This window comes from Takifugu flavidus, chromosome 16, assembly GCF_003711565.1.
Source record: "Takifugu flavidus isolate HTHZ2018 chromosome 16, ASM371156v2, whole genome shotgun sequence".
Taxonomy (NCBI): domain Eukaryota; kingdom Metazoa; phylum Chordata; class Actinopteri; order Tetraodontiformes; family Tetraodontidae; genus Takifugu; species Takifugu flavidus.
In genome coordinates this window covers 8,161,143-8,177,022 of record NC_079535.1, presented here as the reverse complement: position 1 = coordinate 8,177,022, position 15,880 = coordinate 8,161,143, and the positions used below count along the sequence as shown (strand labels likewise).

At 51.2% G+C, this 15,880-nt stretch overlaps 1 protein-coding gene across 4 annotated transcripts; it reads right to left on the bottom strand.

Moving 5' to 3' along the window:
* Positions 1-150: 150 nt before the first annotated feature.
* rtn1a (reticulon 1a) lies at positions 151-15,667 on the bottom strand. Of its 4 annotated transcripts, XM_057058451.1 has the most exons (9): positions 15,274-15,667; positions 8,899-9,627; positions 7,858-8,541; positions 2,280-2,487; positions 2,071-2,209; positions 1,840-1,909; positions 1,596-1,642; positions 1,463-1,521; positions 151-1,029 (listed from the first exon to the last, which is right to left on the bottom strand). In XM_057058451.1, the coding sequence occupies exons 1-9, from the start codon at positions 15,485-15,487 to the stop codon at positions 987-989; spliced, it is 2,193 nt and encodes a 730-aa protein (XP_056914431.1). In that variant the 5' UTR covers positions 15,488-15,667; the 3' UTR covers positions 151-986. The 4 variants fall into 4 exon arrangements, with proteins under 4 accessions (XP_056914431.1, XP_056914432.1, XP_056914434.1 ...); XM_057058452.1 differs by lacking the exons at positions 7,858-8,541; positions 8,899-9,627; positions 15,274-15,667 and adding an exon at positions 5,904-6,187; XM_057058454.1 differs by lacking the exons at positions 7,858-8,541; positions 8,899-9,627; positions 15,274-15,667 and adding an exon at positions 3,775-3,901.
* Between the last annotated feature and the right edge of the window lie 213 nt (positions 15,668-15,880).

Sequence of the window (15,880 nt, the reverse complement as noted above, 5' to 3'; positions counted from 1 at the left end):
CTGCTAGACACCGTGTCAGAATCCACTGACCTATTTATAGCCCATCATTTAAAGTCTTCCCCCTGGATTATTATTATACACATCTGTGACATCACACACAAGCCAACCTATATTGAATCGAAGCATTTCTGTTTATAAAGACTCAAACTCTTCTTATGGATGTGAAGTCTTTAGTCAAGCGGCTGCAGAGGTGTTATACATCAAGGTACATTTATTTTTCTTATTCCTGTAATTAAATACATAGTGTAAGTGCAAATAGAGAGTCCAGGGTCTAGAGAACTACAGTAGAGTTGAACATAGTACAAAGTTGGACAGTTATTCAAACAAGCTAAATATCAACAGATACCCCTTGTCTTCATAGTAGTAGTACAACAGTACCTAAAACATGAGCGTGTGTATTGTTTATGGTTATACAAAAGCAAACCCTACAATTACCACATCTAAGACGCATGTCCTTAAATTATTTTGTGCTTAGAAACACCAAAAGGAAATTATTCTTGATATTTATATATATACTGAGGGACAGAGAGAAGTCCTGTCTGCTAACTCAGAAAACATGAAGCGGTATTTTAACATTGGCAGCAGAACATGTTTGAGGGCTTTTAGCTCTTTTCGTGCCAAAGCCGTACACTGGAAAGCACTGCAAAGCAAAAAAACCCAAAATAACGCATGATTTCAACTGCACAAAATATATCAAATATTATTCACCCAAGGCTCAACTTCATGCACTTTATCATAAGCAACACAAAAGTCAGTTCTTTTGTTTTGGAGTTGTGTACTTCCCTACCTAGAAACAGGATGTGTGTGTGTGTGTGTGTGCGGGTGTGATGTTAAGACTGCTATAGACAGGGTGAAAGGCTTCTCCAGTGGATGCTTTTGGAGACGGCCAAGATGACACAATACTACGCCCCACGAATGACGAGCGGGCTCTTCAGACACCGAGGGAGCTGCGCCGGACTGTCAGCGTCACCGCGGGACAGGCAGGTCTACTCCTCCTTCCTCTTGGCCCCGGGGATCTTGGCTTGGATCCTGTACAGAGACAACAGCCTCCTCATACCATATGCCCAGTGAATCAGTTATTCTAGATTAGGTCCTGCTTATTCTAACCACCGACTGGTTTGACTCTCTTCCTTTTTAAGGAAGTTCACAGAAGCAAATTTGGGTTAACAGGATTTGCCTGAAGGATGTTCGTCGGGCCCAAAACGGGAGACGGACCTGTCCGCATGCGTTAACCCTTTAAATGCCTCACTTGTGACCTTTTCAATGAACTTTTACATTTATCTGTATTATCAAGATGACGTAACCTGGCCGTTGGGTTTATATTTGTAGATTTCTTTTGCCACAGAAATTTGCTTTAACATCATCTGGAAATGTGCTGCACGACGCTTCAGTCGGTGCTTTGGTGTGTGTGTGTGTGTGTGTGTGTTAAGTCTGAGCAGTCACGGCAGGCACGGCAACTCACTTCCCCACCACGGAGTTGACATGGGTCCGTATTAATCCCACATATTGATCGATTTGCGCCTGAAAAGAGGAGACAACATTGTTTAATAGGCGTCTCCGTGTTGGCTGAAGGTGCCTGATGTGCAGCCACCGACCTGATGCTTCTCATAGACCACGGGCATGGTGAACATGGAGACCACAGCTGTAGAGACGCAGGGAATGTTTAGATACGTGGACCTACAGTGGGAATACGCTCAGACGGGAACACGCTTCCGCGAGCGTGGCCCTGAGCACTTATCTTGTGTAAACGGGAAAAACTAACAAATACTTTAAGCGGATAATCCGATAATTTGACGCAGTGGCAGGGACTTTTAACTGACTGGTGCAAGATGATCTCACCAAGAATGAGCAGCGTCAGGCCGTTGAAGAGAGCGCCCACGTAGGTCAGGAGCCACATTAAAACAGCAAACTGGAACACAAACAGGGTTTAGCATCACGCTGCAACCAACACACAGTTTCTGGTATGGGCTTCTTTTTATGCTCCGATATTAGCAGGATAAGCTAAATAGCTTAGCCTCTTTGCCTGTATCTCTAGTCCAGGATGGAAAATGGCAAATGTTTGAGGCACACCTTCAGGGAGTCCACCAGATCTTGTACGAGGAACAGCCTGCGCAGCTCTTTCACACAGGTGTTGGAATACAGCAGGATTTTGTCAGCGTATTTGCTAATCTGGTCCTGGGATAGAGTGATCTCCATCTCCAGGTAGGATCTGGAAGCAAACACACAGTCAGAAACAAAGGCGACACTCGGGAATCCCCAAAACGTCTCGGTCGGCTCACTTGAAAGGATGTCCCTCGTCGGTCTTCTGCACAGCCTGCAGCACCGACTTGTAGATCCTGAAGCTGATGGTGGCGGAGAGGGCCGCCAGGGCCAGGTAGGCCCCGACGCTGACCACGCTGAACTGGGTCAAGGAGAAGAGCAGCAGAAGAACGCTGCTGAACACGGCCCCCGACTGCTTCACATTCCTCCAGTAGAGAAGGTCGATCGCTGTGAGGAGGGGAGACGAGGGTTAGAAGGACCGACCACATGCACCTCGACGCTTACAATTACAATTTTAGGATGTTGGGCGCTACACATGTGGGTCAAATATCTGGAAGCTGTTCACAACCGGATGTCCTCAGAGAGCTACGGCTGTCACATGGTTCTGTTTTAACCCAGCTTTCTAACTTAGCTTTTCATTAGGTCAGAGTGAGCTGGGGAAATGTCTCACTTCTCGCGCGTGTGTGTGTGTGTCTGTCTGTGTGTCTGTGTGTGTGTGAGATCTTGTGGCGTACCAGCACCTGACTGGTACTTATCGTGAGGGCCACCTGATGTGGTCCCACACGTACGTGCCCATACATCCAGCCATGTTACACAGGAGGAACACCTGCAGCAGCTGTGCAGTATTAATGATTGACCTTGGGAAAGACAGCGGCAGAAATAGAATCCATATCAGCAGTTTACGGGCAGGTTCAATGTGACCTGGCCAAACGAGCACCTCTGTGTTTATTTGTGAAGGATGACGAGGCATTCCTGGAGGTTCTCGTTAGAGATCCATCCGAAGCTGCCGCCGTCTCCTTCGTTCCCTCCCGGTTTGGTTGGTGACGCCTGTAATTTAAAGCCACTAGCACCGATGAGGGAGATGTGAAAACTTCGGATTAGCCCATTGTACCGTTACGTCTTCAGAGGCTGACACGCTCGTCTGGACGCAGACGGATAAGGGTTTGTTCCCATAAGAGCTCTCGACGGCATGTTTCCCCATATCGAGCAATCGCAGTCGGTGCGAGAACGTAAAGTCAGGAGGAGACAATTGTGGATGTTGTCTCTTGGGTTTCTGTCTCTCTAAGCTGCCCAGAAGCCTTCCTGCTCTAATTTTAGCTGTGGAGCAGCATAGTGATGACGGCCATCTTTACTCTCCACTAAAAAAAGGGCATGTTAGGCCCGGGTGCCGGCAGTCATTGTGATTCTCTGCCTCACGCACTCACGCAGAGACGCTTCACAACTGCAGAACAGTAAATGTACCGTATTTATTTCCTCCCCCAAACCTAACCCGCACAAACCTGACCTTTCGGCCAACGACCCTCCCGTACCTGCACAGCCTCTCCCAGAAGCCGAAGCTGCTGTCACCGGTGACAGACTGACCATGTGGTTTGACTGGTGATGCTCACGCACAGACAGGATCACACAGAGCGGCGGGAGTAACACAGACCGATGCTGAACAGCGACAGAGACGGCGAGACGGCGAGACGGCGCGCACCCAAAAGCTTTAGCTAGTGCACCAGAAGCGTTACTGACCTGCGGCTCCCATGGTTGAACAGGGAAAGAGGCAGCTGCTTTATGCATGGACAAAAGGAGAGCTCAGAAAGGGAGGGGATGCCCCCTCCCTCCACCGGGGGGGGAGGAGCCGTCGCCCCCGCTGGCAAATCAGCACCTGCGTTTGTAGGGGGGAGGGGGTGGGATGGAGGGACCGTTGTGAGGGAATCACGCTGCCACGGCGGGAACAATTAAAACAAAAAAACCCACCAAAATGAAAAATACTGTGTGTGAAGTCCCCACGAAGCCGTGCAGACCGGCGGGCTGGTTCCAGCGAAAACGCTCGGGCAGGAGCGTTCGGCGGAGCACCTGCCTGATGCAGTTACCATAGTTACCATGCTCCATTTTCTACCCGCCGCTCGGCGAGAGATGGCGCGAGGGAGGAAGAGAGACTGAACGTGAAGCGGGGAGGGAGGGGAGCAGGGAGAGATTCATTTGGTCCCAGTCTGGGGAATGGGCCGCTCCTAATGTGTCTCCACACCCTGACATCTGAAGACGGCCTCTCCCTCCATTGTGCTGCACAAAGGGACAATGGCAGCTCCAGGAGCGGGCCCGTTGATGGACACGTCATCTGTTCCTTTCCTCCAATTTGTGATTACAACAGCTGGGAGAGGGGGTGACGTTGGAAATGGAGGGAAAACAAAAACACGCGTGAGTTCGAGGCTTTAACGTAAAGACACGCAGAGGAACCGCAAAACGCGGCCTGTCAAGCTCCACTCGTGGATGTGGCTCTGACACGCCAGAGCTAATGATTAACCAGAGTGTGGCCTGACCTCGTTAGATCACTGGAGATCTCCCCGAGTTAGTGAGGAGGCAGAGAAGCTCTCAGATCTGAGCTGGGCCGCGTCGCTGTGCTCCAAACTGTTGCACAGGTAGCTGCTGCCGCACGCGTGCCGGGGGGCGCTTTGATCTGTTCGGGATCAAAGCTGCCGCAAAATAGACCAACATCTACCTCGTGTCAACACTGTCACGCCGCCGAGTTCATCTGTTTCAGGAAACCGCTCCATTTAATAAAATAATTCACGATTTCATCAAAAAGCAGAGTTTGTTCAGCAAAGCGGTGCAGGAGCTGTAGGTTGTGACCTCACCCTAACCCAGAAACGACAAGGTGGCCGCGTCACGTTTGCCTTGAATAGATCGTACGCGTGAGTCCGTGTTCTGTGTGCTCGCCACTGTTGGGCAGTTCTTGAGCACTCGTGAGTCATGGTGACTAAACACAAATGGCTGGATGAGTAAACGCCGCTGGGAGAACATGTCTGCTATCATCCAACGCTGCATCAGTCTAATCTGACATCCGTAATAACGTGGTCAAATCCTCTCAGATGTTGTTATACAGCCTGGAACATTCATTACAAAGGAGGGGGGGGGGGTCACAAGGCTGCACAAACAAAGAGGTGGCTGCAACAGCGCTCGGATGCGATGGGTGACCATTCTACTGCCACGCTGGTCGGCAACGCGGCGAGATGCCCAACCGCATCCGTTGTGCGCCATTTTCTCCCCCGGCCTCCGTCGCACAAAAACACGGGATTCGCTTCTTCGGTCCCCCCCCCCCCCTCAGAAAGGTGCCAAGGCAGCTGAGGAGATGGGGCTGATGTAATCAGGATGGGTGCGCCCTGGTTACCATAGAGACGGTCTGTCATTGCTGTCCGGACGCCCTGACTGCTTTGAGACACAGAAACGCCGCGCACGCCATTTAACAAAGGTTGCACGGCTACAAAATGGAGAGTGGGATTTGGTCCACGGTGCGACCTTATAATTCATATTACCAGGCACTGGAAACAGATGGCTCCCAGCATGCCGGGATTCTCGCTCCATCCACCAGCACGTATCCACCCCCCACCCCTTTTACCCCCCCCCCCCCCACCCCATTTTTCCAGACGCACATTCATTCAGCAGAAAGGATCTGTCATCAGGGCGTGTCTCCGCCGAAGGAAACGCAGGTAAACATTGTTGTTTGACTGCACAACAATAGACAAACACAGTAAGAGGACAAATGTGCACATGCAAATCGCACAAACACACGGGGGCGAGGGGACGTGCGCGCGCCGCGATGGATAGTTAGCCTACATGCACGGATAAAAGCCCTGAAAACACAGGAAACGCTGGTTTACCCTGGCCCTTCCAGCCGCTCCAGGAGCTCTCCTTCTTGCTCACGTCTGCAGTGGCCTGCATGCTGGTGATCGCTTACGTCCCTGTTCTCTTTCTCTTAATGCTCTCTCCGTTTTCTTCTTTGTCTCCCTCTTTGCTAGCGCCGGCTCACTCACTCATCCCAGAGAGGCATGAATGGTCGGAAAGGATGCGGAGACGATAAAGGAGGAGGAATCGAGGGAGGGAGGGAGGCTTTCAGGGTGCTCGCGGAGCACGCAGACTGATGCTGTGGAGCGGCGCTGGCTACAAAAGGAGCAGGGGCAGTGCGCGCAACGCGGTGTGTGTGTGTGTTGGGGGAGGGAGGGAGGGAGAGGAGGGAGCAAATTGTAAACACTGAAACCACATTTGCTGCTGCGGCGCACCGTCCACATGATGGATGGAGCGCCTGGAGGGGTGAGAGGGTGGGTGGCGACAGTTGGAGGCTTTGTTTCCTGAAAGGGGGTCTCTGCGAGCTTTAAAATCCGCCAGAGCAGGAGGACAAGCTAGCCAGTCGCCAGTGGCGTCTGCTGAAAATGGCTGGACCCCGGTGACTATAGGCAACCATCACTGCCCAGCTTGAGGTTCACGCGACACTACTGAGATGGACGGCGGCTCGAGTGGCTGGTTCCACTATGACTCAGTCAAAAAGACAAAGTGCTTGTCAATAATTCATGGCAAGAACATTGCAGAAGTGTGCTTTTTGTTTGGAGCCCCCGGGAGGTGTCTGCTTTAACGCCACAATTATTAAGTGAAGGGGAAACCGCGCAGTCAGTTTGATGTTCCTGCTGAGAAGAAAATAGTTTCCTTTTTAAAGGTGAAAGCTATTTTTCCCTGCTTAAAGCCAGACCCCCCCTCCACATCCACCTTCCACCCCAACAAACAGCCACACCTCACACCTTCTGCCAACATTACTCAAGAGGAAAGAAGAGGGGGAGGCAGGAGCCTGAACATGTGCCCTACCATCACTGTTGCTATGACAACTGGGGAGGGAGGAAGTGCGCCTATAATTATGAAAGCTGTATCTGCTGGTGTTCCACTGAGCAAAGGTGCGCTGCGCCCTCTAGTGTCGGCAAGGAGAAACGCCTGACCTATTTTCCCCCCCATTACCAGAACTTTCTGTCATTAGTAGCAAACAAAACACGGTCATCCTCCTCTATTTCAAACTAAACTGTAGCAGCCAACACAAAAGCAAAAAACATTTACTACAACATTGACATGAAGCCTTCTAACTCCCCGTAGAAGTGTGTCCCAGTTAGCCCAGTATGGTGTTACGTAAACATGCGGTTTCCAAGCACAGCCAGCCGAAATGCCCAAATCAAATATGCAGCTTAGACAGAATTTACTCCTGCAGGCTGTGACTGGCATGTCTGATCTATCGGCTCACAGGGTGATGTAAGGAAGCAGATGTTGCCCAGATTTTCCCTAAGCGGATCATTTAGATGTGCCAGCAGAAAGCGGTGACAAAAATAAGGTTCAATAAGTCATTGCTGTGTTTTTGGTCTCCATGCAGATCTATGAATAGAAATATCAATCCATCGATGAGTCCTTATAATGTAGCATCTGAATTCTGCCAGCAGGGGGCATCTAGAGCGCAAACACCCCCTGGCAGACGCACACGCCCCTCGGCAATGGGGCACAAAAACAAAACAATGTCGGAGCAGACCATGCATGCAGCTATCGGAGGGTAAACAGTGCTGCGCGCGACAGGGGAACTGCGTCATGCACACTTTAGGAATGTCTTGAAGACGACTGTAGATGAAACAGCACCTGGCGCTCACAGCACCGCCTGTGCTGTTGAGCCGTGGGGAAAGTGGCGCCGAACACACCGCAACAGTGTAAATGCTACAAAGGTGAAACTCTGCGACCTCCGCGGGAAAGTTTTAGAATAAGTGGCGCCATAAAGATAACAAAGAGGAGATTGAGAGTGGAGGAGCTGACCTTTCTGTTTATTAAGCCCAGGGAAGATGGAGGCGGTGGGTTTTCCCGGGTCACCTTTGCCCTCGCTGGCGTTCTCGTGCATGTCGTCCTTTTGAGGCCTCTCAGATCGGATCTCCGGGGGCACCGCGGCAGTGGGGGGCTTAGGCTTGGCGGGGTAGTCCTCCTCTGACTTGACCGGGGTCTTGACTCTCTCTGTGGCGGCGGCTGCGGCTGGCACCGCCTCGCTCGTGCTGCGGGGAGAGACGACACCGGGAACCAGGGGGGAGGGAGGGCTGACTCCCTGTTTGAGGCCACCGAAGCCCTGCTCTCTCTTCGGGCTCTCCTCAGACGCGGACTCAATGAAGAGGTCGCTGTCAAGCTCGGCCTCTCTCTCCTCCCTCAGAATGCTGTAGGCTGTGGGTGGAGCGTGGTTGCCTGCCAGGCCGCAGCCCCCCGGAGCGGCGGGGGGGCTGTCAAAGGGGTTGTTAGGCTGGCTGACCGTGCCCTTGCTCTTAGGGGGCTGGGCAAACGGGTTCCCGCTGGCCTTCGGAGGCTCCTCTGACACCAGCTCGATCTCCGAGTCCCCAGACTCGGCGCTGCTGCCGTCCTGCTCCCTGCCGCCGGCGTTTGTGCTTGAAGGACCTTTGCAAGCAGGCGGCTTCACCGCGTCATCCTTGAACATGTCGTCGGAGCGGAATTCCTTTTCTGCTCTCAAGGGATAAGCGGATATTATTAGTTTCCATTCACGTAAAATTAAACCGTTCTTGTGTTTTTCTACTTTCATGACAAAATCAGGCGAAATGTTTTGAAAAACAACAGTTGAAGAAATCGAGCGGAAGCCGCTGGATTTCCTTCTGAGGCCACTATGCTGATAATAACCAAACGCCATGACATCAGCGGAGACTCTAAATCTCCTTTTAAGCAGCTCAAAGGATCAGAATTTGGTATCGATGAGGATCGTGACATCGTCTGCATTATTTCCCCCTTAAATTTCCCTTTAAATTTTCAAAAGGCGAATGACAAATTTCAGTCTTTGCCGTCTGTGACGACTTCTGTACTTACGTGTGGGGGAAGCGTTGGGCGAGGACGCCGGGCTGTCGTCCTCTGGCTCCGAGAGAGTCACAGTGGGGACCCCCTGCAACCCCACGCTGAGGATGTTTTCCCGCTCGGACACGCTGACCGGAGGAGGGGCTGGATGCACATCAGGTCTGGCACTGGTGGGCTGGGACTCGGTCAAGGTGATCTTCACCGGGCTCGCCGTCTGCGGGGTGCCGCCCAGGTTCCGGTAGGAGCGGTAGTCAGACAGCTCTTCATCTGACGGCTCCTCCACGTAAGGGAAAGAGTGGGAGCCCAGTGCCGGGCCCAGGTTCTCCTCCTCCTCCTCCTCCTCTTCCTCTTCATCATCCTCGTCTCCTCCAGGGTTTTTATCTATGTAACCACCGAGTGAGTCATGACCCTTTGAACCCTTGTCCCCCAGCCGCTGGTCATGCCGCTCGTCCCCGTGGCTGATATCCATGTAGTTGTAGGATTCTGTCTTGTCTGAGCTGAACAGAGACTTCGGCATGTCGTCAGCCAGGCCGGACGCCATCTTGATGTTGGAGCTGAAACTATAGGAGTCGCTGGAGAAGTCGCCCAGGCCAGAGGAACCCAGGGAGGTCTCAGACGCTTTCAGGCTGTCTGACAGGTAGGAGCTTCCTTGCCCTGACGCGAAGCTCTGGCCCGACAGCAGGGAGGTGTAGACATCGCCGTCATCATTCATACTCTTCCTGGCGAGGCCAGACATGGAGTCATCTGTGGAAGAGCAGGGACAGAAAGAACTGGAGGTTAGACGCGCGCGAATAAACTAACCGCGTCGCACAGTCAGGAGCTGTCTGATGCACAGAAAGCTCCAGTTTAACAAAGCTGAGCGCGGCCAGCGAGGGCAGCACGGCGGTGCTGTGTACAAGGCCGCGGCAATCAGCGAGGTGGCACTAACAGAGGGCGCTTTTGTCCAGTCCAGGACAAAGAGGAATTGTTCAGTCCTCAACAAAAAAAAACCACGGAACCGCAACAAGTGTCCATTGGAAATCATGCAGGCAAATTGATTTCTTTTGTCACATATTTGCCCTGGAGGCACCAATTGAGGTCACGGCAAATGAAAGCAGAGGTTTATCGGGCGCAGGGTCGCGTATCGAAGACATAGGCTGGTTTTAGCGAGATGCAACTTTTCGAACGACAACAGGGAGAGACTGAGCTGCATCCTGAGAGCCTTCATACCAATACCAGCATCAGTGGTGCAGGTGAACTCTGTTAGGAGTTATGGCGCTAACGGCAATGCTAATATTGGCTGTAAATATCGCCAGTAACGCTATGACGCTGCTGCAGGGAAATACTGAGGACATCTATATTACTTATGTGTTGTAGCATAGGAAGGAAACAGATCTAGATTTTATTTTTTAATAAGATACAGGGCAAAGAATATTGATCCGTTGGTAAAGGATTTTATATTTCTGTCATGAAAGTTAGCATGCACGCAAACACAGCAGAATAAACGCGGCACGGACACACAAACACACAGTACACTGAACTGAACATTCGACACTAATATTTATGTTGCCGTCTGGACAAATCTGCGCGCATATTTCCGCTGCCAGAGCTCCTCCCCGCTCCTCTCTGGCCCTGTTTCTTGCAGGGCAGCGGTGGGGATATAAATAGGCTGGGTCCAGCTGCTGGGCTGTATTGGGTGGGTGCAGGGATTTAAAAGGGTTAGGTCTGCAGGATGCAGACTAACGGACAGCGTATCCAACAGGTCAGGATGTGCAGCCCTCCCCTGGCTTCCTCTCCAAAGCCCCAACACCCTTCCCTTTATGTTGTCCTTTCCTACCACAGCGCGCCTTCATTAACAATACATCACACTGCAGCGCAATAGTCAGAACACAGGGAGCGGGGCGAGGCCCAGACGCTCCCACTTTAGAATCACATCTATAGTTACATCACTAAATGTTTCTAAAGCTAACAACAGTTAGCCTATAGATCCGAGGCGCGTGCAACAGGAACGAGCACAGCGTCGCATCGACTCAGTCGCACGAGTGCCCTTGGTGTGTAAAAGCAAATCAAGGTATAATCCTCTTAGTGCACTACATCTACAGGTCCCGCCAGTCATCGCCCCGGCCGGACCATCATAATCTAAGAGTGGCTCAGCCCCTGAGCAGGTGAGGGGGGCACTCGAGGCCAAACCACTGTGAAAAGAGGTGATCTCTTTAACTGTAAACAGATTGCAATAATATTGGTGTTTGAGCTGATAATAAAGGGCGTTTCAGTCTGCTGGTGTAGAAAAACCCACCAGGCCGAGCTGCTCTCAGACAGGATCCGACCTGACAACAGAGGAGTTCTCAGCTTCGACCACAAACCACCGCCATGCTCCTAGAAAGGTTGGGGTAGTGAATGTGTGTGTGTGTGTGTGTGTGTGTGAGGGTCCAGTCCTTTTGTTGTCCTGTTGTTAGCCACCGCAGCTCAGCTGCTTTAACGCAGCCTGACAGTCTCTGCCAGGCTCCCAATTATCTGCCCACCAAAAAAAAGAAAAAAGAAAGATGAAAGCCCAGCCGCTATCAAAAGGGGTGATTTCATTAATACCTTCAAATGAGTTCACAGAGCAGCATCTGGGACTTGCTGGTACTCGGAAAGGGCTTATTCCTTCCCTGTTGTTTTTCCGCAAGGACACGATTTTCTTTTGTTTGTTCCTTGAGTCTTTGTTTTCTGGCCAACGTTCTAAAGTCGTTACTTTAGTAACACTGGTTTAACTGGGAGAGTGTCCGTTTGCAGGAAGGCAAAGCTCCATTCATCTGTCCATCAGCCTCTCTCTATCTCCTGTGATCTAATGACTCCATCCTTCCATCCGAGAACCTCTCCACTGCGGTGTCACCTTTCGGGGGTTCTCTTTCGCTCCGTGACCTTGTGGAAACCATGGAGACGGCTCCTCTTTCAAACCCATCTGTTACTCCTCTGTCCTAATGGTGCACTGTACCCTTATTGTTTTGGCCATTTGACAAGATCTTTAAAAGAATATAGGGAGGAGAGGTGATCTTAGCTTTGATTCCTCTGTGTAATTGATGTGCATGTTTGATGTATGTCTATTCCCTACTGCCCCCCCCACCTCCTCCTCTGGCCATCAGCAGGGTCCCCCCATAAGAGCCTGGTCCTGCTCAAGGTTTCCTCCTGTTAAAAGAGAGTTGTTCCTGCCCCTGCTGCTTGGTGGGGCCCTGGGTTTCTGGTAAGACAATTATGATTGTCGATAGAAGATAAATGAAAAATGAATAAATAAAATGAAAAATGAATTGAAGACAAGCCCACGTTATAAATGTAACTGTTTTTACTGAACATATCATCTGCGCCATACGTTGATATAGCATTATTGTGTGTTGCTGCTGTACTGCGGTTCGACCTGTTTTTAACGCAAACAGCTCCGGTTTAAAAGTGCTCCTGCGCACGCCGGCGCTCGTCATCCTTTTAGGTTAATAAAGAAGAACAAAAAAAGCACAAAGGCAGCTGAGGGCCTGCGCCCGAGTGCTGCGAGAGAACAGAACTATTAGCAGAGGTCGATGTGGGAACGGCTCTTCTGAGGGTTTCAGCCGCTCTGGAGAGGATTGATCCAAGGCAACCAGGACACGCAATTTACTGCCAGGAGCGGGAACGCACCGGTTTTTTAAAGCGGCCGCCGGACGCCACGACGGCTGTCGTCTTCAAAGACGAATCAATGTAAGGAGACGCTAATCTGCCTACGTCCAACTACAAAGGCTGCACCCGTCTGCTCTGTATCGATGCTATTTCGACTGCTCGGAGGACGCGGGAGGACGTAGAGGCGCTGAGGCCTCTTCCTGGGGTCAGAGACCATGTACATGTGGTGCAGCCTGGTTCCGTCTCTGCTTTAAAGGCACAACTCTGCGTTAAGGCTCGCAGAAGCAGGCGTGCAGAGAGTTATTAATCTATACGGCAACATCAGAGGGGCAACACTGATTTCAACTGTCTTTGGTCCTGCCTCTAATCCTTTGAGCTGGTTTTTGAAATGCCCCGCTCAAGGATTATATGGGAAGAGCGAAACAGTGAAATCATAGACCAGGGCAGCGTCCCGCGCCGCGTTTTTAATGCGCGTCACCCCAGAAGTGAGCGTCTGAGCTTCTTCGGGTTCGTCTCTGCCGGCGTCCATTCGTCTGTCTGCATTTAGCAGACTGGAACCTGGACGAAACACAGACGAGAGGGGGAGCCCCATATCGGAAAAGATGAAGGATTCTGGATGATCAATCAGCCGAAGATGCCCGGGCGGCACATTTGAATCACAAAATGCTCCCAGAGACAGAAACTTCAGGGGCCACGGACCCCCCAAACCTACTGAAATAAGACATGAAGTACGAGGTCATTCTTGATATTCTCACAGCAGTCTGGTTGTTGTTTCAACTCCTTTCCGGGCTGGACTAAAGATACCACCCCCCCCCCCCCCCCCCACTGCCCCCCCCCCCCTGTTTATCTTGCATCTTTATCTATTAGTCAGAAAAGACCTTGCACCACTGAGCCCGCTGGGAGCAGGAGGGCTCTCAGCAGCTAGAGGCACACGTGCACCAAGCTGGTTTATGCAGTCCTGCAGAGTCCACTAAGTGCCTCTGCTCTCTGAAAGATATGAAACCAGATTTATGCTGCCTCATCTTTATCACTGATGATATGCGAGTCAGATCTGAGGGGGATGGGGTGCGTTTTAGGAATGATGCACTTTGTCAGGACAGAATGAATTAACCATTAAAATACACTTTAGGGGGTCATAAAAGGAGACGAGTGGGAACGGATGGCGTGTCTGCTCATGTGTGGCAGATACAGGGGCCTGCTCAGGACTGGAAAATCAGTGTTTAGCGAAGCTTCTGGGAATAAAAGAGGCCCGTAATGATGTGATCCGAGCCTAAAGTACTTCCCTGTGGTAACTGCTGAAATCTGCAGCATCCACTGAACACAATCAGGCGCGGATCAATTCCACAGTCGGGGCGATTCTGGACAACTTGCAGAGATTGTCTTTCACAGCTCGCGCTCCTCAAAGGCTAATCTGCTTTTCTCGCCTTAGTGGAAGAAGGGAAAACACAGAAAAATGACAATATAAGATCTGCCGAGCTTAAAACAGCCTGGTTGTTTTGTGTCGGTCCACCAGCGAAGCAGAGACAGAGTGTGTGTGTGTGTGTGTGTGTGTGTGTGGGGGGGGGGGGGTGTTTGAGTGCAAATGTCGGACACTGATCTGAGTTGGCCATGACACGTCTGGTGGAGAAGGAAACGTCACAGGCGCGTGAACAGAGATGAGATGTGCGCTGCTCCCACCACGGACGGACAGACAGTGACAGACAGAAGTGACAGAATAGATCAGTTCACTCCAGATGGACCTCCGCTGGTCCTGGCCCCTCTTCCTAGTTAAACATAGAGCCAGAGCTCAAGGATAACGATCATTTCTGATGAAAATGGTGCAAAAGTTTGTCTAGAAGTGCTTTATAGTCGATCTGTAGCTGCCGGTAGCGATGACTGCAAAAGCTCCGTTTTTTAGGCCACCGAGGATAAAATTCAATTCGAACATTTCTCCTCAACTTAATGGGCACAAAAAAAGGTTCTCTTGAATAGATTTGTCTTCTCTTGTAGTGTACAGTAAGGCAAGTGAACGCAGAGTGGAAAGCGGTTGACTTCCTCAATAATCTCATGAATGTTTCAGTCTATTCCTGAATAAAAGTGCAGGACTCTGGTTCTGCTCAGCGGGGATGAGTTAGCCCTGTTCCTCCTGGAGTAAAAATAGCAGCGCGAGTTGAGAGGCACTGCAGAAAGTGACAGATTAGCATTGAGGTCTACGTGATGTTCCCAAAAACACCGCCTACAGCCCCCAAGAACAATACACGTGCTCCTGCAAGCTGCTTATTACAGTAAATAGACTTTCTGTTGAACTATATGATTACCTTCTTCCCTGCTGTCACTGGATCACAACGGCCCCGAGCGTCTGATCAACAAATGCAAATTAGAAATACATATTTAATCCCAACACTACATGCGGCAGTTTGTTTCATGTCTGTCCAAGGGCCCTTTTAAGTTCAACAGGCTTTATGTTAATGAATGGCGCACCTCCCCGAACACTCATTTATCCTCAATTTCATATTTGAGGCGCATATCAAAGACTCCTGCCTCTGCCTGGGGAATACATTATGCTATTTCAGAATCAGCGTAAATTACCGGGTTGCATCGTTTCTCTCGCCTCCGTCTACATAAGTTCGAGCCGGGCTGGCAGGCAGGCCGTCTGTCGTAACGCTAAATCTGCGACAAATGGACCGGACTGCGTCTGTGCGTTAACGCTGTGCCTTTGTTGACAAAAACCCACAGACAAAATGAAAGCCAACCCGAACGAAACACTTTGAAATGACGGACACTTGCCATAAATATCCGGTTTACCTGTAGATGCAGTTTCCATAGTAACGGAAGGCCTTTGGCCGTCGTCCTGGTAAGGATGGAATTGTTGATCCAGGTCGCTCGACACCTCGCTGCCTCTCGGCTTGAAATCCTCGCGCAACTCACCGAACTGGGTCGGTGCGTTCCCAAAGAGGCCGTTCCTCTCGTAATCATCTCCAAACCACCTCCCCTCCGAGCCGAGCTCCTCAGCAGACATGGTCTTATCAGCCGCGGGACGCAGATAATCGGGATGCCGGGCTTCTCCTCTCGTTCGCCGGGGCTGTCGTGTGAATGAGCGGCGACAATCCTCTGGCTGCGGCGCGGCTGACGGCGGCGGACGCACAATTACGCAGTTCCTGCTTGGCGTCTGTCCACCGAGCCCGGGTGAGGTGAGGCGGTGCGGGGCGCAAGACGAGAGCGGCGAAGCTGATTGTTGTACTTCACTGCCCCGCCAGTGACGTCACGGTGCCCGCCAGGCTTGCGGCCGGCACTTCACCTGGGGCAAAGGCAAATATTCGGCTGCATTCTGCCCATGATGTCATGTATTTGACTTTGGCGGAGCGGGTGACAGCAAAGAGATTCACCCAGAGCCACTTAATTGCCAGCTAAA